The sequence below is a fragment of the Malania oleifera genome, chromosome 2 (genome assembly GCF_029873635.1).
Source record: "Malania oleifera isolate guangnan ecotype guangnan chromosome 2, ASM2987363v1, whole genome shotgun sequence".
Taxonomy (NCBI): Eukaryota; Viridiplantae; Streptophyta; class Magnoliopsida; order Santalales; family Ximeniaceae; genus Malania; species Malania oleifera.
Genome location: NC_080418.1, coordinates 132,135,613 through 132,159,893, shown reverse-complemented (window position 1 = coordinate 132,159,893; position 24,281 = coordinate 132,135,613). Strand labels below are relative to the sequence as shown.

The 24,281-nt window shown below is 36.9% G+C and overlaps 1 protein-coding gene across 1 annotated transcript in view; it reads left to right on the top strand.

Annotated features, from left to right (window-relative positions):
• The window catches only part of LOC131148581 (replication factor C subunit 3), a 28,696-nt gene extending 11,776 nt beyond the window's left edge, over positions 1-16,920 (top strand). The window contains exons 6-11 of the mRNA XM_058098382.1: positions 1,498-1,634; positions 1,789-1,887; positions 15,038-15,107; positions 15,183-15,257; positions 15,921-15,966; positions 16,655-16,920. Coding sequence (XP_057954365.1) covers positions 1,498-1,634; positions 1,789-1,887; positions 15,038-15,107; positions 15,183-15,257; positions 15,921-15,966; positions 16,655-16,713 — 486 coding nt within the window. The 3' untranslated portion in view covers positions 16,714-16,920. The remainder of the gene's footprint in view (positions 1-1,497; positions 1,635-1,788; positions 1,888-15,037; positions 15,108-15,182; positions 15,258-15,920; positions 15,967-16,654) is intronic.
• The last annotated feature ends 7,361 nt before the right edge of the window (positions 16,921-24,281 follow it).

Sequence of the window (24,281 nt, the reverse complement as noted above, 5' to 3'; positions counted from 1 at the left end):
GAGTTTGAGAGTGAGAGGGAGACTGAGAGTGAGAAGGAGACGGAGATGAGTGAGATGGAGATGACGGTGAGTGACCGAGTGAGACGGAGACGAGAGATTGAGACCAGATTTGATATGGCAGATCTGATACAGACAGCGACGACGAGAGCGAGAGCTGCAAGTCTGCGACATCATGCCAACTGCTTGGCTGGGACTATGAGAGCAAGAGCAAGAGCCGAAGCCGAGAGGTGAGAGGATCTGCAGAGGAGAGAGCAGCGGAGAGAAATGAAGAGGAGGGAGAGGCTTCTACGCGGCTGCGCCACGTGCTGGTGCTGCACGGCTGCTAGGTTAGGTTTCATTTCAAATGATTTCAGCCTTCAGGTTAGAATGAGAGTATAAAGTATATATTTATGAAGATAAATCGGGTGACCCGACCCGAACCCACCTAACTTGTTTAATAAACAGGTCGGGTCTAGGTTCACCCGTTTATAAACGGGTCAGCTTGTATTGACCCAAACCTAGTTTAAATGGGCGGGTCACGAGTCACTTGTTGGGTTTCGACCCGTTTTGCCACCCCTACCCATCACAAAAGTACCCTTAATATTACAGAATGACCCCCCAAAGCTAATTTGACCAAAATAAACCCTCAAAATTCTGAAATTAGAGAAATACCCTAGCACCCATAAATAACAACACTTGATATAAACTGAAAATTAATTAAAGACTGTAAAAAAATGCAAGGTAAGGTTGCGTATTATATACCAATTGTGGTCCGCGCCTTCCCCTGACCCGCATATGTGGGAGCTTTGTGCACTGGGCTGCCCTTTTTTTTTAAGAATTGCAAGGCTGCCTCCCTAGATTTTGTGGCCCACTTTACCAGTGCCATGGGTGGGGTTACTATGATGCTCAGAGCAGCTGACTAATTTACAACCATGAACTCCATTATCAAAAGTTGGAGAAGGCAAAAATCTTCTTTTCATCTTTTCCTACTTGGGCAAAACGCAAATCTAACCCTTTATCTACCCATGAATAGGAACTGTGTAAGCGAAGATAAGAAGGTTTCTTACAATCTTGATTTTTATTCATCAATTTCCTTTCCCCCCCTCCCTCCTAAATGATAATTAAGGACTTGATATATATTTATGTGTGTGTGTGTGTGTGTTTTGCAGCAAGAGTCAGAGCCCCCTCTCCCACCAATTGTTCTTAATTGTCTACACCAATAGAAGGGGTTAAATAACACTTTGTAGATGTACAAGGGGCGTGTTGATGCAATCAAAGAATAATTTGTTTGTTTATTTGTTCTTTTTTTTTTACTATACTTCATATACCAATGAGCATACCAACCACAGTGGTGAGCCCTCTTGGCCTTAGCATGCCCGTTGTCCCTCTTTCTCTTTGGCTTTCATTTTATAAAATTGATTGTTAGAAATATCAGCACAAGATTTTTAAGCATGTCTGGTAATATTTTATTTGGTCATCTGTTTTATAATACTATGGATTTATTTGTTGGGGTGGTAGATTGTCAAAGTATTGGAGTTCATTGGGAAAAAGGAAGGTCTGCAGCTCCCAGCTGGATTTGCTGACCGTATAGCTGAAAAATCAAATCGGAGTTTAAGAAGGGCTATACTGTCATTTGAGACATGCCGTGTTCAACAGTTAAATCTCCATTTACCTTACTGAATTATCAGCAACAGTTTCATGCAATTTGCAATTTTTTTCTCTTTCTTTCTTTACTCTGCTTGAAATTTTTTTGTTGTATCACATGGTCTGATAGTTGTGCATGTTCTTGTTAATGTATTGTTGCTATAGGTATCCTTTTACAAACAATCAAACAATACCCCCAATGGATTGGGAGGAGTACATTTCTGAAATAGCTTCTGACATACTGAAGGAGCAGAGTCCTAAAAGGTTTGGCACCTGAGCATCATATTTTATACTAGAGTGTTGATGTTTTACTCAAGATATTATGCTATGCAACCTTTTATATTGCTGCATTTTATGAAATTTGGTTGTAAACTCCCTCTCCATGGTAACAATTGTCTTAATTCTAAATATGATGAGGAATTCACCCTAAGATTTCTGATTTGAAGCAAATGCAGCATGAAGTGGATGTGCTAAGCTTATGTACACTCTGCACATGGCACTTTTCAACTGGGCGTGTGTTTTTGATGCATAGGAACTTGAATCATTTAATGCCCCAACCTGGTAGATATATAGAAGATGTCTCAAAGAGGACACTTGTCATTATCAAACTAGGGGGAACTTGTCGTAATAATTATTCTTACCTTGTCATCTAGAGCATAATTTATTATCATTCAATAATCTCGTCTTGTCATGATTGATGTTGATTCGTCAAATAAGTGTGGATTGTGCATGACAGACACCCTACTGTTTTTGATTTTTTTGACACCCCATTTTATGGGTGATTTCTCTTTTGTCAGTCTGTGCACATGGTTGCGCCCTCATGGTGCCCTGTAATGATTTTTTTTCTTTTTATCTCATAAAAAAATTGACCAAGCAAGTGAGTTGGCTTCATTAACCAGAGTGAAATTGGTATTCCCCCGCTTGTTAAGATTTGATTAGGGGTATAATTGGTTTATTATGGTTTGGTTATGGGCAAAACCGAAAACTGAACCGAACTTTGCGGTTTTTAGTCTTCCCAAACTGAAATCGAAATCTAATCGATATTATTATCCCTTGGAGAACCGAACATTTGGCGGTTCGGTTATGGTTTTTTTTGGTTTTTAACCGATTTTCTAAATATTCAACAATTGTTTTTCACAAGAGTTGTGAGAATCTATTGGGCATTTTGATTTCTAAATATTAAATGGACCAATCATGTATTAACATACTAATTAAGTAGTTATATTAATTTATATATATAATTTAAATTTAAATCGGTTTTTTGGTTCGGTTATATATTGGAAACCAAAGTCGAAACTGAAAATTTAGACTGAAACCAAAAACGAATACCAACAAACCAAATCGTTTGTGATTTCGGTTTGGTTTCGGTCCGGTTTTTGGATTTTTGGTAATTTTTGTATACCCCTAGATTTGATTAAAATGAATGACCTAACTTGAAGATAGGTCTCTCCTTCTATTTATAATACAAATTAAATACATTCTAATGACAATAATACCCTTACTAACTCTCACTAATTAACATACTAACACACTCAATAATAACAATAATAATACTAAGAGGCATATATAACCTCTAACACAACCCTCTCAGGTTGGAGCATAAATGTCGTAAGATCCTAGCTTGTTGTAGATGAATTTAACACAATTTTCTCCCAAAAAAAAGTGACTATTAACTTCAATGTGCTTCATCTACTCATGAAAGACTGGGTTGAAGGCATTATGAAGAGCATTTTGATTATCACACATCAACTTCATAGGCCGAGAATGCGAAAAACCCAATTTTCCCAACATGTTCTTCAACTAAACAAGTTCACAGGTAGTGTGAGGCATAACTCTATATTCTAATTCAGCACTTTACCTTGCCACCATAGTTTGTTTCTTACTTTTCCAAGAAACCAAATCCCCACCAACCAAGATATAGTATCCAGTGGTAGATTTCAGATTGGAAGGCGACCTAGCCCAATCTGAATCTGTATATCCATGGATGTAAGTGTGACCCTAATCATGATATAAAAGACCTCTCCTAGGTGCACCTTTGAGATATCTGAAGATGTGAATTACTGAGTCCCAATGGCTTGTCCTCGGAGAATCTAGAAATTGACTCACAACACTTGTTGCAAAATATATATTCAACTGAGTAATTGTGAGATAATTCAACTTTCCAACAATCTCTGGTATTGTCCAGGATTAGGTAGCAAATCACCCATATCCGACATTAACTTTCTGTTAGTATGAATGGGTGTATCAATTGGTTTAGATCTCTGCAAACTAATTTCATCCAATAGATCAAGAACATACTTCCTCTGTGATATAGCAATTCCGATGTGAGATCTAGTTACTTCTATACCCAAGAAGTATTTCAACTGTCCCAAATCTTTGGTTTGAAACTTAGTCTATAGAAAAAGTTTGAGACTCTGAATATGTTATTCTCATAATTTGTAATAACAATATCATCTACATAAACAACAAGACGGATCCCACCCAATGAAGTATGACGATAAAACACGGAATGATCCACAATATTCCGTCGAAGGCCAAAATCAAGTACTACAGCACTGAAACAACCAAACCATGCTCTCGGAGATTATTTTACCATATAAAGTCTTCTTGAGCTGACACACTAAGCTTGACTCCCCCTGAGCAACAAACCCAGGTGGTTGCTCCATATAAACCTCCTCCTAAAGGTCATCATGCAAGAAGACATTTTTTTTTTCACATCTAGCTAATGCAAAGGCGAGTGACAAGTAGTAGCCAAGGAGATGAACATGCGTACTAATGTAAGTTTGGCAATCGGAGAAAAAGTATCTGAATAATCCATACAATACACCTGAGTGCATCCCTTAGCAACAAGACGGGCCTTTAGATGAGCCACAGAACTATCAGTGTTGACTTTCACAGTGTAAACCCAGCGACAACCAACCACAAACTTGTCACGAGGAAGAGGTACCAAGTCCTAAGTACCATTGTCATGTAAACTATTCATGTCTTCAACTGTAGCATCCCTCCACCCTGAATGGGTTAATACTTTTGAAACTAATTCAGGAAGGGTAGTGGTTGATAGAGTAGTGACAAAACAATAATAGGAGGGTGATAAGGAGTCATAAGAAATATAGTTGGAAATGGGGTGTTGAGTACATGCGTGTGTACCTTTCCGAACAGCAATAGGAGGATCAGCATCATGGGAAGCATGATCATCAGATGAGGAAACCAAAAGCGTGGTAGTAGAAGCTAGAGGGGACTCTTTTCCTTGGAGCCGCTGTTGTGAATACACTTGGAAATTTGGATGATCAAGGCCATGAGAAAGACTCAAGCTACATGGAGACTCGGTTGGTTGGTTGAGCAAGGACAGCAACGTAGAATCTAGAAGGTTAGGCAAAGGAAGAGACTCATTGAGCTTAGAAGTCCTTAGCGACTGGGTGTAGTAATGTGTAGACTCAAAGAAGATAACATTGGTAAAAACAAAGAAGCGATGCAACACATGACTATAACAACGATATCACTTTTGAGTATATGAGTAAGCCCAAAAAGACACATTTTATAGCACGAGGATCCAACTTATCCACCTTAGGAGTTAGTTGATGAACAAAGGATACACACCCAAATATATGAGGAAGAGAAAATAAAGGTGAATTCGGAAAGGGAATGGAGTAGGAATTTTACCACTAAGAACAGAGGATGGCATTCTATTGATAAGATAACAAATAGTAAGTACAACATCACTCCAAAACACTTTAGGTACATGCATTTGATAAAGTAAAGTGTGAGTGATTTCAAGAAGATGTCTATTTTTTTGCTCAGCAACCTCATTTTGTTGAGGAGTGTGGGCACAGGATGATTGATGAACAATACCACACTGAGTCATAAGTAGTGAATTGTGCATTGAAAAACTCTTTAGTGTTATCACTTTGAAGTATTCAAACTGAAAAATCAAATTGAGTCTTTATTTTCGGAACAAAAGACACAAAATACATGAAATAACTTGGAACAATTTTTATTAAATATAACAAAGTCATTCTTGAATAATCATCCACAAAGTTACAAGGTACCAGTAACCCAACTTGGGCATGACTCTACTAGGAACTCAAACATCTGAATGAGCTAACGTAAAGGGGCTTGCAGCTTGTTTATTGGCTCGGGAAGCGAAAGAAACACGATGGTGTTTTCCCAACTAACAAGACTCACAATCGAGACTAAACATAGAACTCAAACTAGGAACAAGACATTTTAACTTTTCCAATGAAAGATTATCCAGGCAACAATGAATTTGGAAAGGTGTGATAGTAGTAGTGCAAGCGGTAAAAGGAGATAGCAGCTCAAAGTGATAGAGTCCGCCAGCTTCACTCCCTCTGCCAATCGTCTTCCTTGTCTTCAAATCCTAAATAACCACAGAATCAGGGAAGAATGTCATTGAACAATTCATGGATTCAGTAATTTTGCTAACAAACATAAGATTGAAAGGAAATTTGGGAATATATAAATCAAAGGAAGAGAAATAGAAGAAGTGAGATTTAGTGTCCCAATTCCCTTGATTGTAGTAGTGGATCCATCAGCAAGGGTAACACAAGGTAAATTTGCAGGATATTGAAGAGTGGAGAAAGAGTTAGGTATACTTGTGATATGATCAGTGGCAACGGAATCTATGACCCAAGGACTAGGATGAGAAGCACTGAATGACAAACATACTGTGTGATTACTTGTTTGGGCAAGGGATGCAATGGGAAGAGAAGTTTGTTGTGACGCTTGATACTATTGGAACTTGTAATATTCTTCCTCTAACATAGAGACGGTACGTTGCCCCCCACTTGACCCCAAAGGTGAGGAGTTGGTGGTGGCTGCATTGGCTGCCCCCAAGGGTGTGAAGTCAGTGGTGGCTGCATTGGCAACAGATGAAGGTCTGCCGTGAAGATCCCAATACTGCTCAATAGTATGATTATTTTTTCCACAATGGGTGCACTTGCGAGGAGTACCTCTACCTTGTCTGTCTCTACCACTATGACTACTCGAATCACTGTGATAGATTTTGTGGTTGTTTGGTAGAGAACTGAATCACTCTGTATAGCAAAGGCTGTCCTCTCAGAGCAAGATGCAAAAGCAGGAGAATGTGTGCTGAAGGAAGCACGAAGGACACGAGAATAAACATCAGCAAATGATGGTAGCCTGGTACTACTAAGTATCTGGGACTGAACTACCTCAAAGTCAGTCTCAAGCCCGCTAGAACACGAAGAACTATCATCTGCTCCTTTAGCTTCTGCATCTCACGAGCATTGATGGTTATAGGTTGCGCGAAATTAAGCTCCTCATGAATACACTTCATCTCTCCAAAATAATCTGCAATGTTCCTATCCCCTTTTTGTAACTTAAAGTACTCTTGGGATAAATCATTCATATGTGTAATGTTACTGGAGTATAGAAGTTTGACATAATCCCAAATCTCCTTGCACATATCTAGATGCACACACATCCATGTAATCTGTGGCTCCATCGAATTCCATTAAAGGGAAATGATCAAGGCATCTTCCTGAATCCACACATCTTTTCTCTTTTCATCAGAAGAATTAGATTGGAGCAAGTGGTTAGATTTCCCCAATCTTGCTAAATAAATCCGAACAGCTTTAGATCTTTGAACATACTTCAAAACAAGAAGAACAATAAAAACTAATTGGGACAATCACAAACTATGTGAAGCAGTGACACAACGATGGACGAGGTGAACAACTCACCAACGGATATAGCGCTGCTACAGGACTCACAAATCAGCGACCACACCAAAAAACAAGAAGAACAATTAATAATTGGAACAATCACAAATCATGTGAAGAATTGACACAACCACGGACAAGGTGAACAACTCACTGACGGATATAGCACTGCCACAACGTCACAACTGAACATACAAACCCTTCCACGGCTCCAAAAAACTCACAAGGAAGCTTTCACAAACCCTAAATAGAAATTAATGGAATACCGTGAGTGCATGGTTGAAAAAGGTTGAATTTTTGAGCAAAAAACTGGCCTAACAGCTTGATAATATAGTCTAAAGAAGGAATCAGAGCATGGCAGAAGAAAAAAAAGAAAAGAAAAAAGTGACCGGAACTTAACTCACGCGTTGGTGCGTGGGGTCGGCCCTGCCAGCATTTGGCTGGTGTGTGGGGGCTCGTGGTATGTTATCCAAGACAAGATGGTGCGGCTGAGGGGAGAAATAGAAGCAGTGCTTCTGCATGTGTATTCAAGCTTTGAAGAAACACAAGTTTTGAGGAAACACAAGTTTTCACATGCATTTTATATATTTGTTTTCATTTTTTTAATCAGCATAGGGAGCACTGCATTAAAGGGAAGATGCTGGGAAGTCATCTTGAGTCATGAAAATTATTACTTCAAAAGAAAATGATGGAACTTAAAATAATGCAAGTGTTTACAAAATTTACGATATGAAGACATTTGAAGTATGAATGGCTCTTTACCCAAAAGTGAGGAGTTTTGATCCATCTGTCCTTCAAGGCATGGAATGAAAGTTGTTCATTATAAAATATTCTTCAATTCTTTTTCCCTCTGGCAAAGCTGAAAAATCCCACTCTTTTCTTTTGCTTTTTACAAAATGTGCCTTGCTATGCAATAAGCTGCCTCAGTGAATTAGAACCTCCCCAATCAATCCAAAGATGAAATACAGCAACTCCCAGAGGTTTCTAGCTAACAGTCAGTGCAGAAGAAGCTAATTAACATATTATGCATCCTCTTTACCCTAGAAACGTTGGTTCACCATAAGGTAGACTCTCCTTTACATTTTTTCAGTAGTGTAGGCTATTGTTGAAGGAGATTTGGAATTCCCGATTGCTTTCCAAGCCTCAAAGAGCAATCCCTCATTCATTTCAAGATTCCTCTTGAGGATAACATCTACGGAAAGGCTTAAATATGAAGCATATTTAGTAGTTAGCCTCCATCTCGCTTCATCATTTGTCCATACCAATCATCCTCCCTAATAAAAAATAAGCTCTGAATTGTGACAGCAGCGGCCCAAAGGGAAAATTTACGCACCATAGACATTATGAACCACCAAAGAATCAAAATCTGGGAATTGGGTACGAGGGAACGTTTTCCACTGAAAGTATCTTGCCAAAATAAATAGACCTCCCACCTCTTACTCCGTAGGAGGTGAAGTCAATAGAAGCTAAGCTTCCCATTGGCAGTTTATTTCCAAAGACTCATCCCATAGATAATCCTTCCTGATTTAGGAAGTTAGGGATAAGGCCCCAGACCTAGATGGGTTAATATAGATTTTTTCCAAGATTGTTGGGAGGTGTTAAGGGCGATTTACTGAAAGTTTTTATTGAATTCTTGGGCAATGTGATTTGAGCAAAAGCATTAAATCCTTTTTTATTGCCCTGGTGCCTAAAAGGTGATCCAATAAGATTGAGGATTTTAGACCTATTAGTGTCGTTTCTAGTGTGAATAAAATTATCACTAAAGTCTTACCTAATAGGATGAGTGAGGTAGCGTTGATACCATTTCTACTGCCCGGAGTGCATTTGTTTTGGGGGGCGCCAGCGCCGGGGGGGGGGGGGTGTTTATACTTGTGGCCAATGAGGTGGTGGAGTCTGTTTGTAGGAATAAGAAGAGGGGTTTTGTCTTTAAATCAGATTTCAAGAAAGCCTATGATAGAGTGAGTTGGAGCTTCTTCGATAAAGTCGTTGAGAGAAAGGGTTTTGGCTAGGATTAGGGGCTGCTTGTCTAATGTGTGGTTCTTGGTGATCGTTAATGGTGAGCCGAAATCTTAGTTTAGTGCTTCTAGGGTTATTAGACAAGGTGATCCTTTATCCCCATATTTATTTGTCCTTGCAGCTAATGTGTTGAGTAGGATGGTGGATAGGGCTGTGGAGAGGGGGCTGATAAGTCTTGAAGTAGGGAGAGAGGGAGTGGAGGTTTCCCATCTTCAGTTTGCTGACAATACCATTTTCTTCCATGACGATCATAGACCTTCTTTTAGAAGAATTTTGGGTATTCTTCAAATTTCCGAGAAGGTGTTGGGTCTTAAAACTAATATGGGGAAGAGTGGTTTAGTGGCTTTGAATGTGCCCGTGGAGCGAGTAAGGAAAAGGGCTACTGAATTGGTATGTGGCATTTTGAATTGGCCTATGACCCCCCCAAGGGAGTAATCCTAGATCAACTGATTTTTGGAATCCAGTAGCGGAAAGGGTTACGAAGAGGTTGGCCAATTGGAAGGGGGCTTTTTTCTCTTTGGGGGTAGAATAGCCTTGACTCAGGCTTGTCTTCCTAGCATTTTGTTATATTTCCTGTTTGTTTCAGGATTACGAAGGGGATTGCTATCAAGCTTTAGAGAATTATGAGACTTTTTGTGGTTTGGTGGAGGTTTTGGGGGGGGGGGGGGGCGCGCTCACAGGGACCACTTAGCTGAAATGAGGTTTGTAGGTCAAAAAGGGTGGGTTGGGTCTATGGATGGTCTAAAAACACGACTCTTTTAGCTAACGGCTATGACTCTTTCCTCCAGAAGAGTCGTCCCTTCGGCATAGAGTAATAATAAGCAAGTTCAAGTTGGATGAGAATGGTTGGGATACCAATGTTAGTTTAAGATGTTCTTTGGGGAGTCCGTGGAGACCCATTCTCAGATTTATCCTTCTTTCATTCCTCACACTAAACTTAAGGTGGGGAGGGATTCGTAGATTCATTTTTGGAAAGACCCTTGGCTTGGTAATGCATTCTTATCCACTTCATTCCCTTGTCTATTTCGACTGAGTTCTGAGAAAAATAGAGATTTTTTTTTTCTTTTTTGGGGATTTCAGTAGCCCATTGGTTTCTTGGAATCTCCATTTTAGGAGACCTTTTGATGGTAGGGAGTTGGTGGAGTTGTCCTCTTTGTTATCTCTATTGAATGGGAGTAATCTTTCTTCAGAGCAGTATGTTTGGTCATGGTCTTTCGATTAGTCAGGAGTGTTTTCTTGTAATCTCTTTTTGAATTCTTGACTCACTCCAATTCTTCTTTCCCACTCTATCATTTCATTTGGAAGGCAAGGCCAAGGCTCCTCCAAAAATTAAGACTTTCACTTGGTTGGTTGTGCTCAATAAAATTAATACTAATAACTTGCTGCAAATTAGGAGACCTTTGAAGGTCCTCTCTCCCAATGTATGTGTGCTCTGTTATAAAAATTCTGAGAAGGCTTCTCATCTTCTTTTGCTTTGTGAATTTTCTTGGAGGATTTGGAATATGCATTTTGGTATTTCTAGAGAGAGCTGGGAATGTCCTTCTTTGGTTGGTGAATTGTTAGCTATTTTTTTCACAGGCTTTGGTAGGAAGAAGGACGAGGCAGTCTTATGGAAGTATTTATGGTTGGAGCGCAATGCATGGATATTTAATGGGAATAAATTAAATCAGGAGCTGGTTTGGTATAAAATTCACTGTTTGGCCTCACTGTGGTGCGCTGGTTTGGGATTTTTTCAGAGGAATTTGTTTCCATGAGTTGCATAGAAATTGGAGGAACATATTGGCATGTTGACCTTTTATCGTTTTGGTATCTATTAGTTGTTTTTTTCTGGATTGTTCCAGGCCTTTTTTTTGGAAGATTTTTCATTCTCCCTCGTGTAAATTCTCTCTCAATTTTGAAACCCTCTTCCGCTATAATTTTTTTTTTCTTTAGTTTTCTAAGATTCATATTTAAAAGGTAGAAAATGAAAGGGTTTATTTAGTTATGCAAAACAGTTTTTCAATTTTTTTTTGTAGCTTTCAAAATAATTGCAAAAAATGACATTTTTTTTTTTTAGTTTTCCAAAAATTATATAATAGGATTTGGGAGCATAGATTTTGGGGCTTGGATTTGGATTTGTGTGGTTTTGGAAGGAACTCAATACGATTTTACACTATATTTTGTCTAAATTCGCATAAACCCAAATACAAAATGTGAATTTCATGCTCCTAAATGCAGTATATGAAATCAGAAATCTAGAAAATAATAAAAAGATGTTTTTCAACTTTCCTATAAATTTAAAAATTTGGAAAACAAGGTGGCATCTTTGTAATTGTTTGAATAATTAGAAATGAAAAACAAAACTATTTCCACCAGCAAATAGTGTCAAAAATTGTTATTCATATTCATTATCTTATACAAATGTCGTAAAACTGAATTAACTAATTTTTTCCCATTATTTGAAAACCTAAAATCAGCTCCACAATTTAATGGGCACTTACCTTCCTTATTCCTCCCAAGGCCTCTAAAAGAAGAAAAATCTCCAAAAAAATTCCTGAAAAATCCAGTGTCCTCACCCTAAACGCTTGTTGATAGTTTAAAAAATGATCACTCTTATTTTTGGCTATTTTTTTTTTATTGCAAACATCTGGACTATGAAAAATTGAATTTCCAATCCATCTTTCTCACTATGTTCATTATTAGTAGCAGCTGTGAGTTTTGGCAATGGCAGACCCAATGAAGCTAAGTTTTGAAAATCAGCCTCTCGGAAAGAGGTAAGAGAATATGGTATCTCAAACAGGATACAAGTAAAAAAGAACAGAGAAAAGCAGAACAGAATATGTCAAAACAGAAGTGTTAGATTACCCCTTTACCTAAAAGCCTACAGTGTTAGGTTGTGGGCCAACAATGGATATCAAGCTTTGACACTCCCCCATGCGTGCAGTCCAATAGCATGCGGAGAGATAAACAAATGATAAATACATCCATTACAGGGAGTACAGTAATTTTTAAACGCCATACAGTAAACGCTGGCAACAAGACTAGAACCCAGGTCTTCCTAGTAACCTGCTCTGATGCCTTTTTAGATTACCAATTTCCTAAAAGGTTAAGTTGTTAGGTTGTGGGCCAACAATGTATGTCAAACTTTAACAAGATGGAAAAATATTAAATTAGAACAGCTTTCTGAATGTCTTTTTGCCTGAGATGTAGCATTGATCTCCATCTATTCTGAAAACACCTCCTCTATGCAAGGGGAGCAATTCTCAAACACCATCTTATTTCTTGTTCTCCAGATTTATATATATCATGTAGGCTGTGAAGACCAGTTTGAAAGATCTGCAGCAGGGCTAGAATGCTGGCTAGATGACCTCATAATTTCATCTTCCCACTTTGAAGAAGGCCTGCAAAGCTTCAAAATAAGATTTATCATAGATGATTTAGAGAAATTGCAATTAAAGAACAAATAGGCTGGGTAAAGTGGAGGAGTGCTTTAGGTGTGCTGTGCGATTGTAGAATACGACTAAAATCAAAAGGTTTAGAGAATGGCAAGACCAGCTGGGCTATATGGATCAAAATGTTGGGCAACTAAGAAACATATTCAAAAAGTAAAAATGGCTGAAATGCAAATGATAAGGTGGATGAGTGGTGTAACATTCAAGGATTAACTAACATTTTCGCAATAAGTTGGGCATAGATGGTAGGAGATAAGACGAGAGGGGCGGCTTAGATGGTTTGAACATTTGGAATGTAGGCCAAGTAATGCACCAGTGAGGAGGGGTGAGCAAATTATTGTGAATGGCATTAGAAGATAGAGGGGTAGACCTAAAATAACCTGGAATGAGGTGGTGGGAAAAAATTTAACAGCTCTTGACTTAGTTGAAGAAGATGCCCTTGATTTAGTGCATTGTCAGAAAAGGATTCATAAAGCTGACCCCACTTAGTGGGACTTGAGGCTTGTTATTGTTGCTGTTGTTGCAATTAAACAACAAATGACCTATAGATTCATAGTCATTATTGCAAAGTAAGCAAGTAGTAGAGAGGCTGCTTTCCCAACTTGCAAGCCTATCTAAGATTTTCAGTTTATTCCAAGCTGCTAGCTAAGAGATAAATGCAAATGCAGCAAATATAAGGATCCTATCTTAAACCAGATGGTGGCAGGCCAAGAAATGAGCCCTATTCTTGATCAGACAATATCTCAAGCACTTTGCAAGGTCAGAAAACTAGAAGCATCAGAGGAGAGCACCAATTTATCCTCCAGAGAAGGCTTTGGATAAAATCTTATGGTATTCCTTCTAGAGAAAACATTATCAAAATTCTCCTAGGCCCGTGCCAAATCCCATCCTTAATGATACTGTTGACTCTAGCATCCAAATGGAGAAAGAATTCCCTGTGAAGTGAGAAGCCAAAAGCCAGAACAAGAGGGACTGCAAATGCCAGTTATCAAAGAAAAGGAAAGATCTAGCTCCATTACCAGTAATAAACTTGAAAGCTTATCATTCTGGTAATTCTAGTATATAATGATATCTGTGCTTCCCTATACTGCTAGTGGATGATGATAAGGAGGTGACTCAATTCAGACTGTAACATCTGAGGGCCACTATGTTGTCATAATGGATGTTCTGGTCTGCTATGGGGTGTCATGTCCTGTGACTGATTGTGAATTTCTTAAAATAATTTTCTACTTTACTTTTGTTTTTTCCCCTTAAATATCAAGCTTTTAAAACTTAAAATTTCTAAACTATATTTATTGCTATCAAATAGTCAAACAGTGAAACTAAAAATTAATGTTTAATTAATGACGGCGAATAAACTGCTTATTAAATGGAAGAGTAAGCGTAAATATCATTGTGAGATTGCCAGTTTACCTAAAAGCTTGTGCTGTTAGTGGGCCAACAACATATATCAAGCCCTAACACACCCACAATTGCAGTCTGATTGCAGGTGGAGAGATAAGCAAACAATGAAATAACACCCATTGTTGGGAAGAAAGTGATTTTTTAGCAAACTTCAAAAAAAAAAAGGGCAAAACAAGACTAGAACCCAGGACCTTCTTGCAGCAATGGTCTAATTCCATGTGAGACAACCACTTCCCCTAAAAGCTTTAGCTGTTAGGTTGTGGCCCAACTATGTAAGCCTTAACAATTATATTTTGAAAATATTTTCTTCTACACCCTTTGCTAAAAAAATTGGGTTGAAACTTAAATTTGAATGCAGTTACTCTCACGTCTTTGATCCATACTAATGTTTTGGCTAAATGTCTATACATTCATGTTATTGTGCTATGAGTTAGCAGAAGTTTTGGATTTTAATTTTTTAAAGCATCATGGTAATTATTTTATGACTAAAAAATGAAAATATTCCGATATAAATGAACTGAGAGGTGTTTATCTTCTTCTCCATAAATCTATTAATATAAACTTTCCAATAGCAAGTGAATGGATAATTCAAGTTGTCAGCTGGGGTTCGAATCTCTGCAATTTACTAGGATTGGAGGAATTAAGGGGGGATCTGGCTCTGGGGGTATATTGATTGAGTTTATGCAGGTCAGGTTCTCTATTGTCAAAATATATATTTAAAATTTAGGATCTACTTCCTGTCTGTATAATTTTAAAAATTTTAAGTATCTTGTCAATTATTGTTAGTTACTCGTTTTTTGTTGATGTGTTTCTAGCTTGATTCTGCTATGAATTTTCTGACAAGACACTTTCATTGTGCTTTAGGCTATTCCAGGTTCGAGGGAAGTTGTATGAGCTACTCATCAATTGTATTCCTCCAGAGATTATTTTAAAGGTGCAAAGAATTTTTTTGGGTGTTTTTGGCTAATAAATATTCCTTTTTTAACATGTACTGCTGTTGGGTATCCAGAGGCTGCTTTTTGAATTATTGAAGAGATTGGATGCTGATTTAAAGCATGAGGTTTGCCATTGGGCTGCATATTATGTAAGTTTAGTATCATTTTAGTTTAACTGCAATATTGGCTATTGAACATCCTTTTGCACTTTGCTAATAACCTGGGTGTCATCTGGGGAACCCCAGATGCCCTGAAAACTCCAGAAACAGAAAGGGAAAAAGAATTGAAATAATGAAACAAGAAAACAGTGGATTAGCGGAGGGATAGGAGTGGAGCAATAAATCAATTATTGGCTAGCTCCTTTGACTGTGTAGTTCTTCTTCATCATTCTCCACTATTATTATTATTATTATTTTGAGATTGCCTATAAAAAATCTAATCCAATCCATGATCCAAGTGCTGCATCTGAGCCTGCAGATAACTTTGAGTGTTAAATACCTTTTTTTTTTTAAAAGCTCACAATTTGCTATCCATTTGGTTGAGGTATTCTTTGCTATGGTTTTTGACTAATTTATGGCTATATAACACCTGGTATTTTGATGTTAATAATCTATTCAAGGGCATTGTGGGCGACAAAGTAGTTCCATGTACTACTGATGTATATTAATTGCATTAATAGAACAAAAAGAGTTGGGTTGAGAGTCTAGCTGCCTTCAATAATGGGCTAGGCATAATTGGTAAAGGTGGAAAATGATTCTCTATTCTCTAGCCACTACAATATTCATGACAAGCAATTTCGTATCTTGCAACAGGAACATAGAATGCGCATTGGACAGAAAGCTATCTTTCACCTTGAAGGTATTTATAGGATCTTTTCTGGAATCTGGAGTTTTTTGTTGAACCACACAACTGTATACAGTGTTATGTTGTTGATTCTAGTATTATTTTCTTTGGAAGTCATCCCCCCTCATTTATTTAACATTCAAAGGCACCTTTATGGATAAGTAAATATGCATGCATATATGAGCGGGTCCTTGCAAAATCAAATTCTTTATGGAATGCATTCTTGCATACTTGTCATGCAATGCGCATATGCATGCATGTGTAAATTTAAATGAGTGCATGTGACACGAGATGTGAGATGGAAGAATGGTTTTGGAGGCTAATATCTTGGTTGCTTAGAGACAGAGGTATGAAAATATGCGGGACAATTAGGGTTTGTAGAGGGGACAGATAAAGATTGGATGAAGAAATCAAGACTTTAGGAATGGGTTTAGATGCTATCCTTACTTCAACTGTGTTACATAAAATTTATTATAAATGCATCGAATACAAACAAACAATAGATAATGCCATTAATTTTTGCGGCAGTTATGTAGCCATTACTCTGTGTGGTGCTTGCCCTTTAGTAGGGTTGTGTCTTGTTTGACAAGTTAATTTTTGTAGTTCCCTATATTGGATTATGATCATTAGAAGAGTGTGTGTGTATTGCCATATAAGCTGGACTGAGCAGGTTTATGGTGTTCTTGTTGATTTACTTTTGCAGCTTTTGTGGCCAAGTTCATGAGTATTTACAAGGCTTTCCTTATTGCAACATTCTGTTGAAGACCCACATGCCTCATTGTAGATTTCATTGTTAACCCCTTTTATCTTTTTGACTTGCTTGGTGTTACGTTTTGGTGGCAAAAATTTAGCTTTGCCGGAAGTCATTGTATTGAACTTTCTCGCACTTCTCAAGTTCTTGAAGTATTTTCTGTGTGTCCAAAGTTGCATTATACTCGAGTAAATTTTATAGCACTTCACTTATGATAATACTGTTGCTTTATCCTTAAATGTTCATTTTTTTTTTTAAAAAAAAAAGAAAATTGAAACTGGAAAATCAGTAGGTTATGTATGTTTTTTGAAGAATAAATTTAATATTTTTAGCCAAAATTTTTTATATGCACTGTTTGATACAAAGAAATGAATGAATTGAACAGAATGAAATTATCACTTTTGTTTCTACGCTAACAAGTGGTGGGATGGAGAACTTCTCCCTTGAGACCCAAATTTAAATATTAATTTTAACCAATGATCGTAAAAATATATATTTTTTAAAAAAATTGCTTCCAAAAAATACAAATCCAAAACATTAGCGACTTAGAACATTATTTGAAATCAACAAACTTTACCATGTGTTTGCAGGAGGTCATTGATTACATTGAGATTCAGTTTGAACTTGGGAACTTGTTTTGTGTAAAGCATTTTAGAGACAAATCTAAAATCTTGATCCAACTTTTGAGTTTTATGTGAATTAAGGTTATAAAAAGTGCTATTCAGTTTTAAGTAATTAAAGATGGACACAAGCTTTGTGCAAGCCCTTATTTTGCAATAGGACACCTGAAAATAAAAGTGAAAGACATTTTTATAATTTTCATATAGATGATAGACCATTGCCTTAAAACTCAAGACTTCAAATCAACTAAGTCATGGGGTTGGATTGGCAGTGTGAGGGGGTCAAGTTCAACTATACTAAGTGCAATAATTTTATTAAGCTTAGTATTATTGAAGCTTAATATGTTGTGAAATTAGTGAACAAGAACTTCGTATAACAACGTATTAAGCTTCAATAATACTAAGTGCAACAATTTTATTATGACAAAATTAAAACAATCAACTAACAACCAAGAAAGCGACTAGTCATAAATTTTATGTCCCAAGAAAATATTTGAAAAATTATTCTCATAAAAAGAAAATGAGACTTTTATTGCAATTGATTGAAAACAAGTACACAAAATAATGAATTGAATACAGAGTCTAATAGTAGATCCATCATGCCTCTATAAAGCTTACTGATATGCTAATCCTTTCTCATCCAAATCATGCTTCAACGAAGTACTTATGTGCTGACATCATTTTAGAGCTGCATATCATACTTCTTCAAGATCGAAAATATTTTTGTTTCGTTAATAAAAAGATACATTTCAAACTTCATTTTGCAAACCATAGAAATATTTTAACTTGTGACTCATTTCAAATATAACCTATATCGTTTTAGAAAATCTTTGCAAAAATATCATATGGAGCGCCAAAAGAATAACATAATCCACGTATATTTGAAAAAAAATAGAGTGTCGTCGTTTCTAGACTTTATAAACAAAAAACAAAATTTTATCAAAACTATGTCTAATCAAGAAAATACTCCATTTAAAGACCATGCAAGTGAAACTTGTTTCATATCATAAGTACTTTCGAAAGTTTGTATGCACTATCAAAAGCTTTTTTATCTTCAAAACTAAGAGGCTTAAACTTATTATTATTATTATTTTTAATAAAACATTCATAAATTCAGCTTTTGCATTGTCTAGTAAAGTTCAATTTTTTTTTTAAAACATGCAACTAAAAGTTGTTCCTAAATGAAAATCGAACGATCTTTGGAAACGTTACTTGATCACGACCACCTCAAAAAGAGAAGGTAAGGATGGCTTGGAGGACCCGAGGTGTACTTAGGGGGATCACTCTGATGCTTAAGTAAGGGACTTATTGAGAGGCTAATTACAGCAATAAAAAGAATGAGCATGAATGAGATGCCTTGCCTATTCTCTAAGTCCCTTTTTATAGTAGTGGAGGTTGACCTTTCATTGATCCAGTATTAATAAGTGCATAATTGCGCTTGTGGGAGTTACATAGGCTTTATGGGCATTTATGTGAGGGGCTTTGACTATGATTTCATAATCTTCCAGCTCATCTGTAACGCCCCAAACCCTAAAAACTGGGTTCGACGCGTTATACATGATAAAATCCCTGATAATCCATAATAAACATATACGCAGTGGAAAACATAAATATAATCTCCATACATATAATACCGTAATACCAGAGTTTACTAATTCCTATCTATAATCCATAGTAATCATCCATCACCTGCATTTCCATAAATCACATAACTCCCAAAACATTTCAGTATTTTTACAATCATTCCTTACTCAATAGCCTTAAAACATAAAGACATAAAACATAAATATTTACATTCCCCAAAGTATTATCTGTATATACCCTTTCTTTTAATACTTTTCAAAAAGTCTAAAAACCCTTGAGCTCTTTAAGCCCGACCTCGAGGATGTCCTGAAAAAGAAATAATCCATATTCGGGTGAGACACATCTCAGTAAGGGAAGAAAAAATATATTAAAATAGTGTGTGACTAACATGAGTTTATATAACAACATAACATTTAACATTTGAAAATCGTTAACATAATTTCTAAAATCATTTTCTGATCCTAACCAAGCACATGCAAAAGTTTTAACCCACGAGATTATTTAAGGATAGGGGTGATTACCCGCCCATACAAGTAGCACCCCTCTGTTCTGATATTTAGGTAACCTTAAGGTCACTAGTAAAGCATACCAGGACACTCATCTTACTCAGTAAGCCCTCAAGTGTTAGATTGATCTCGTACTCACACCGTTCAACAATAGCTTACCGGCAAAGGTCCTAAGGATAGGGAAATCTACCCGCTCATACAAGTAGGTTCCCTCTACCCTAGTACGTTATGCGGCTACTGCCACATCTGAAGCTACTAGTGCACTTGCCTTTCTCAGCAAGCCCTCAGGCGAAGAATACGCCCCGCCCAATCACATCATGTTCTACGTACATAGGTACTTCTAATATCATAATACATTGTTCTTTCTGTCATTACTCAACCATTCACATACGTTCATGTTCATAATTTTAACATTCCATTTCATTTAACTTTAAGTGACTCTTTCCTATTTTACATTGTTCACATTTCACATTTCATTTCAATTTCATTCATGTCCATTTTCATTTCATTTCATTTCATACCTAACATCTTTCAGCAGTTTTACCCAACCTTTTTCAGTTGTCATACATTTACCCAACTTCTTTCAGCTATTTTACCCAACATTTTTCAGCTGTCATACATTTACCCAACATCTTTCAGTTGTTTTACCTAGTATTTTTCAACTGTTTTACCCAACATATTTTAGCTGTTTACATGGTTGCATTAACACACATAAGCAACATAGTTCATATCATATTTCATTTTCAATGTATTACTTACTTAACCTGCATTTCATACATTTAACATATAATTCCACACAACATTCATATTCACTCATGCCACACAATTTAACAATAAAATTCATACAGCCTGTAAAATAAGCCAACCCATATTTAGCATTTAATTACTGAAAATACAATTTCCATTTCTTATATAATTATTCAGAAAATTCCTTCCACTTTCTTTAGTTCATTTCCACAAATACATAACTAAATAAGTGGCTCTAGGCTTAGAAATCATAGTTTTACATGATTGACATTTTAATAATTCACACCAAAACATACATATAATTTAACATAAATTATTATTACCTTTAATTTCATGAAATCTGATTTAATATATAATTTTCCATACCTGGTTTCTTGAACTACACCGATAGGAACTCTGAAAAATACCTGCGGCACTCACCCGGCTCCTAAATTAAAAATTCTAATTCCATTAAATCAATCCTAAATAAAATATTATTTTAATATTTTTTAAACCCTTAAATACCAAATAAACAGTTATACCCTCAAATATAACCAATTTGCCTAATTTCCTAAATCTCACTCTCGCTTTGGAGTAAGGTCTAGAAAATCCCAATTGAAAAATTACCTACGCCAAAATGATGACGATCACGACTAGGACCCCGTGGTGGTGCCTGATCGTCAATTTAAAAGCAGATTTAATGAGAAATTGAGAAATTAGAGGAAAGTTACCTTACTCCATGAATAGTGCCTACGCCACTCTCATGACAAATCCGCTCCAATAGAAATGTCGGTGGCGGAGTTAGAAATCCAACAACACCTTCCGTTTTCTGATCGGTCGAATATCCGTCGAGAAATGAGGGGAGAGAGAGAGAGAGAGAGAGACGGAGACGAAGATGGCGGAGTGATGAGAGGCTGAGAGACGGACGCAGAGAGAAGAGGAAGTGAAGAATCCAATTTGAGACGGACGCAGAGAGAAGAGGAAGTGAAGAATCCAATTTGAAATTGGATTCAGATTGCTTCCTAAAGAAGCATCAAATAAAGTATATATATATTTTATAGTTTAAATTACATATGTATATATATATATATATATATATATATATATATATATTATAAACTTACATATACATATATATATATATATTTATTCCAATTAGTTTTTTTTTTTCATACTGTTCTTTTTTATTTGTTTATTTAATATATTAATTTAATAATTAATTAATAATTACTCTTAATTTTAATTTTTTTAAGTAATTCATTTTTTTTAATTTAATTTTTTTTTCAGGTTATTACATTCTTCCCTCCTAAAAAGAAATTTCCTTCTCGAAATTTTTACCAACTAATCAATCATTTCCTCATTTCAGGAATTCCACACATTTCCATATATATTCCAATTTAAATATCAAACACCAACTTGACCACAAATCATTTGATCACATCACTTAAATTATTTTTCTTTCAAAGATCTTTCTCCCTAAATCAACCAACCTAACTTTCGAGTTCAAATCCCAAGTTCTTATTTCTCTACTCACAAACATCACCATCGATGGATTTATCATGATTTTCTAAAGCTAGCTACTTCTTCAGAAAAACACAGAAGACCATCAAGGGATTTCTGCCCCCAAGCTTACGAAACATAACTCAGAATTCCTAATGGTATCTTAATCTACCCATTCCTATCCTTATCGAAACTCAATCCTATACTCTGGTATAAATCATTCCTAACCTAATACTTTAACATTTCCATATCTAGGCGATGTGAATCTAATCACACTTCCGGCTGGACATTGCTCTGATACCATAATGTAACGACCCCCCTTTCGGGTGTTGTCACTTTCCTTATGGGGGCCTTGTGCCCGTGGCAACAACAGGTATCGGAGCACTCACTGAGATTGAGGCGTTATGTATTGCCGTCCCTCAATTCAGTAAGCCTCCGGGCAGAGAGTCTTACTTACAATCATTCATAAGCGAGAGTTCTCAAGGATCGGGGGTAACTACCCCTTTGCCCTGATACCATAATGTAACACCCCGAACCCTAAAACCCAGGTCCGGCGCGTTATACCTAATAAAATACCTGATAATCCATAATAAACATATACGCAGTGGAAAACATAAATGTAATCTCTATACATATAATGTCACGCCCCGAACCCAGAAATGGGACCCGGGGGTGAATTTAGTAACCTAACCTGCCTCTGTATCAATTAAAACATACATGATACAATACAAATAAGAGGGTCCGACCCCTTGTGGTACACGATTTCCCTATATACAAACATACAAACGTCCATACTCATCAGATACGCAGCGGAATACAGTCTTTTATACATAACCAGTATCATACCAGAGTCTACACAAGTTAGGATATACATTCCCATAATACAAACATACCCCAGATGTCCACAAAACTATCTTGACAACCTGGATACCAAAACTTGTACCTATAAGGTACTAGCAGTAACTACGACACCCTTGCTTCCCAATGCTAGGATGCTACTTACCGCTACCTGAAGGCCCTGAAAAATACTGTACGTACATTCAGGGTAAGACACCTCTCAGTAAGGAAGAAAATAGTTTATATCAGTGTGTGACATACCAGTGTCATTTTACATACTTCATAACACTATACATACGATATAGTTTGAAACAATTCGTACAGTTTCATACATATACATACAGTTCCAGTATTTTCACAAAAACCATTCCAGTTCATACGATACCCAACATACATACATACATACATACATACATACATACGGTTAGTGTCGTCACACTAGTTCGCAACTACACCAGGTCACCTCGTCTCATAGCGATTACATTGCTACATATGCAACTACGCTGCGACGATCAAGGCCCAATGGTGAATCCATTGCATCATACACAACTACACAAGGTCACCTAGTCTCACAGTGGTTACATTTCTACACATGCAACTACGAAGATCTACGACTCAGGCCCAATAGTGAATCCATTGCTACATACGCAACTACACAAGGTCACCTAGTCTCACCCTGATTACATTGCCACGTGTCAAACTACGCTGCGACGACCTATGCCCACTGTGAATCCATTGCTACATACGGTGTAGATCACACCTTCGGTGACCAGCCGAATCATAGTGGTGATATGTCACACCCCGGATATAGAGCCGACCACTCTCGGCGTACGGTAATTAGCCACCCCTAGCCAATTTCACAAAACCTGGAATCATTTTGGAACTCACGTCCCTATACATTTCAGCGTACGGTAATTAGCCACCACATAGCTATTTTACAAATATCTGGAACAAATACATACATCTATACATACAACACTTATTTGGTTTACGACAAATCATATCATTTACAATTTCAAGTACACAGTTTATGCAAATATGGATCACGGTCACCTCAATAATACAGTTTTAACACATCCATCAGTTTTCCAAACAAAATAGAGATGATACCCCAAATCCCCAATTTTTTCGAAAACTATAACCCGAAAATCCTACATTTTTACCCAATAGATTTTATCAAATAAGTAGTCAAAACATACATATGATCGTAGCCTACAAGCTTACCGATCCTGATTTCAAAAATGGACTAATATAAACAGAATCCCCTTACCTTAACCTGAATTCCAACTACGAACTCTACGGTCCTCAAAACTATGAACCTAGACTTCGAAATCTACAAACCACAGTACATAACATACTTACAATCCGTACTACTATACATATATTGAATCATAAATGAACGAGCCTTACCTCGATTTTGACTCGAAACCCGAAATCCTTCGAAACGAGATTCCGATCCAGTAGAAATGTAGAGAATCCTTCACTAATCCTCGCAGTAACTGTGGATTTGTGAATTCGGCAACAAACGACGAAGGAATCGAAGAGAGAGAAAGAGAGCTTCGAAATCTAAAGAGAGAGAGAGAGAAATCCAAAACTTAGGAGCTAAGTAACCCCAAAATATCCTTTTATAGACCTTTGACCTGAGGGATTTCGTTAACGAAAAGGTGTCTTCGTCGACGAAAAATCTGGCATTTCATCGAGCAATCGGAGCCTTCGTTGACGAAGCCTGATATTTCCACGAAGCCTGATATTTCCAATTTTTTTGCCTCTCGGCTTTCCTTCATCGACGAACCTCTGAATTTCATC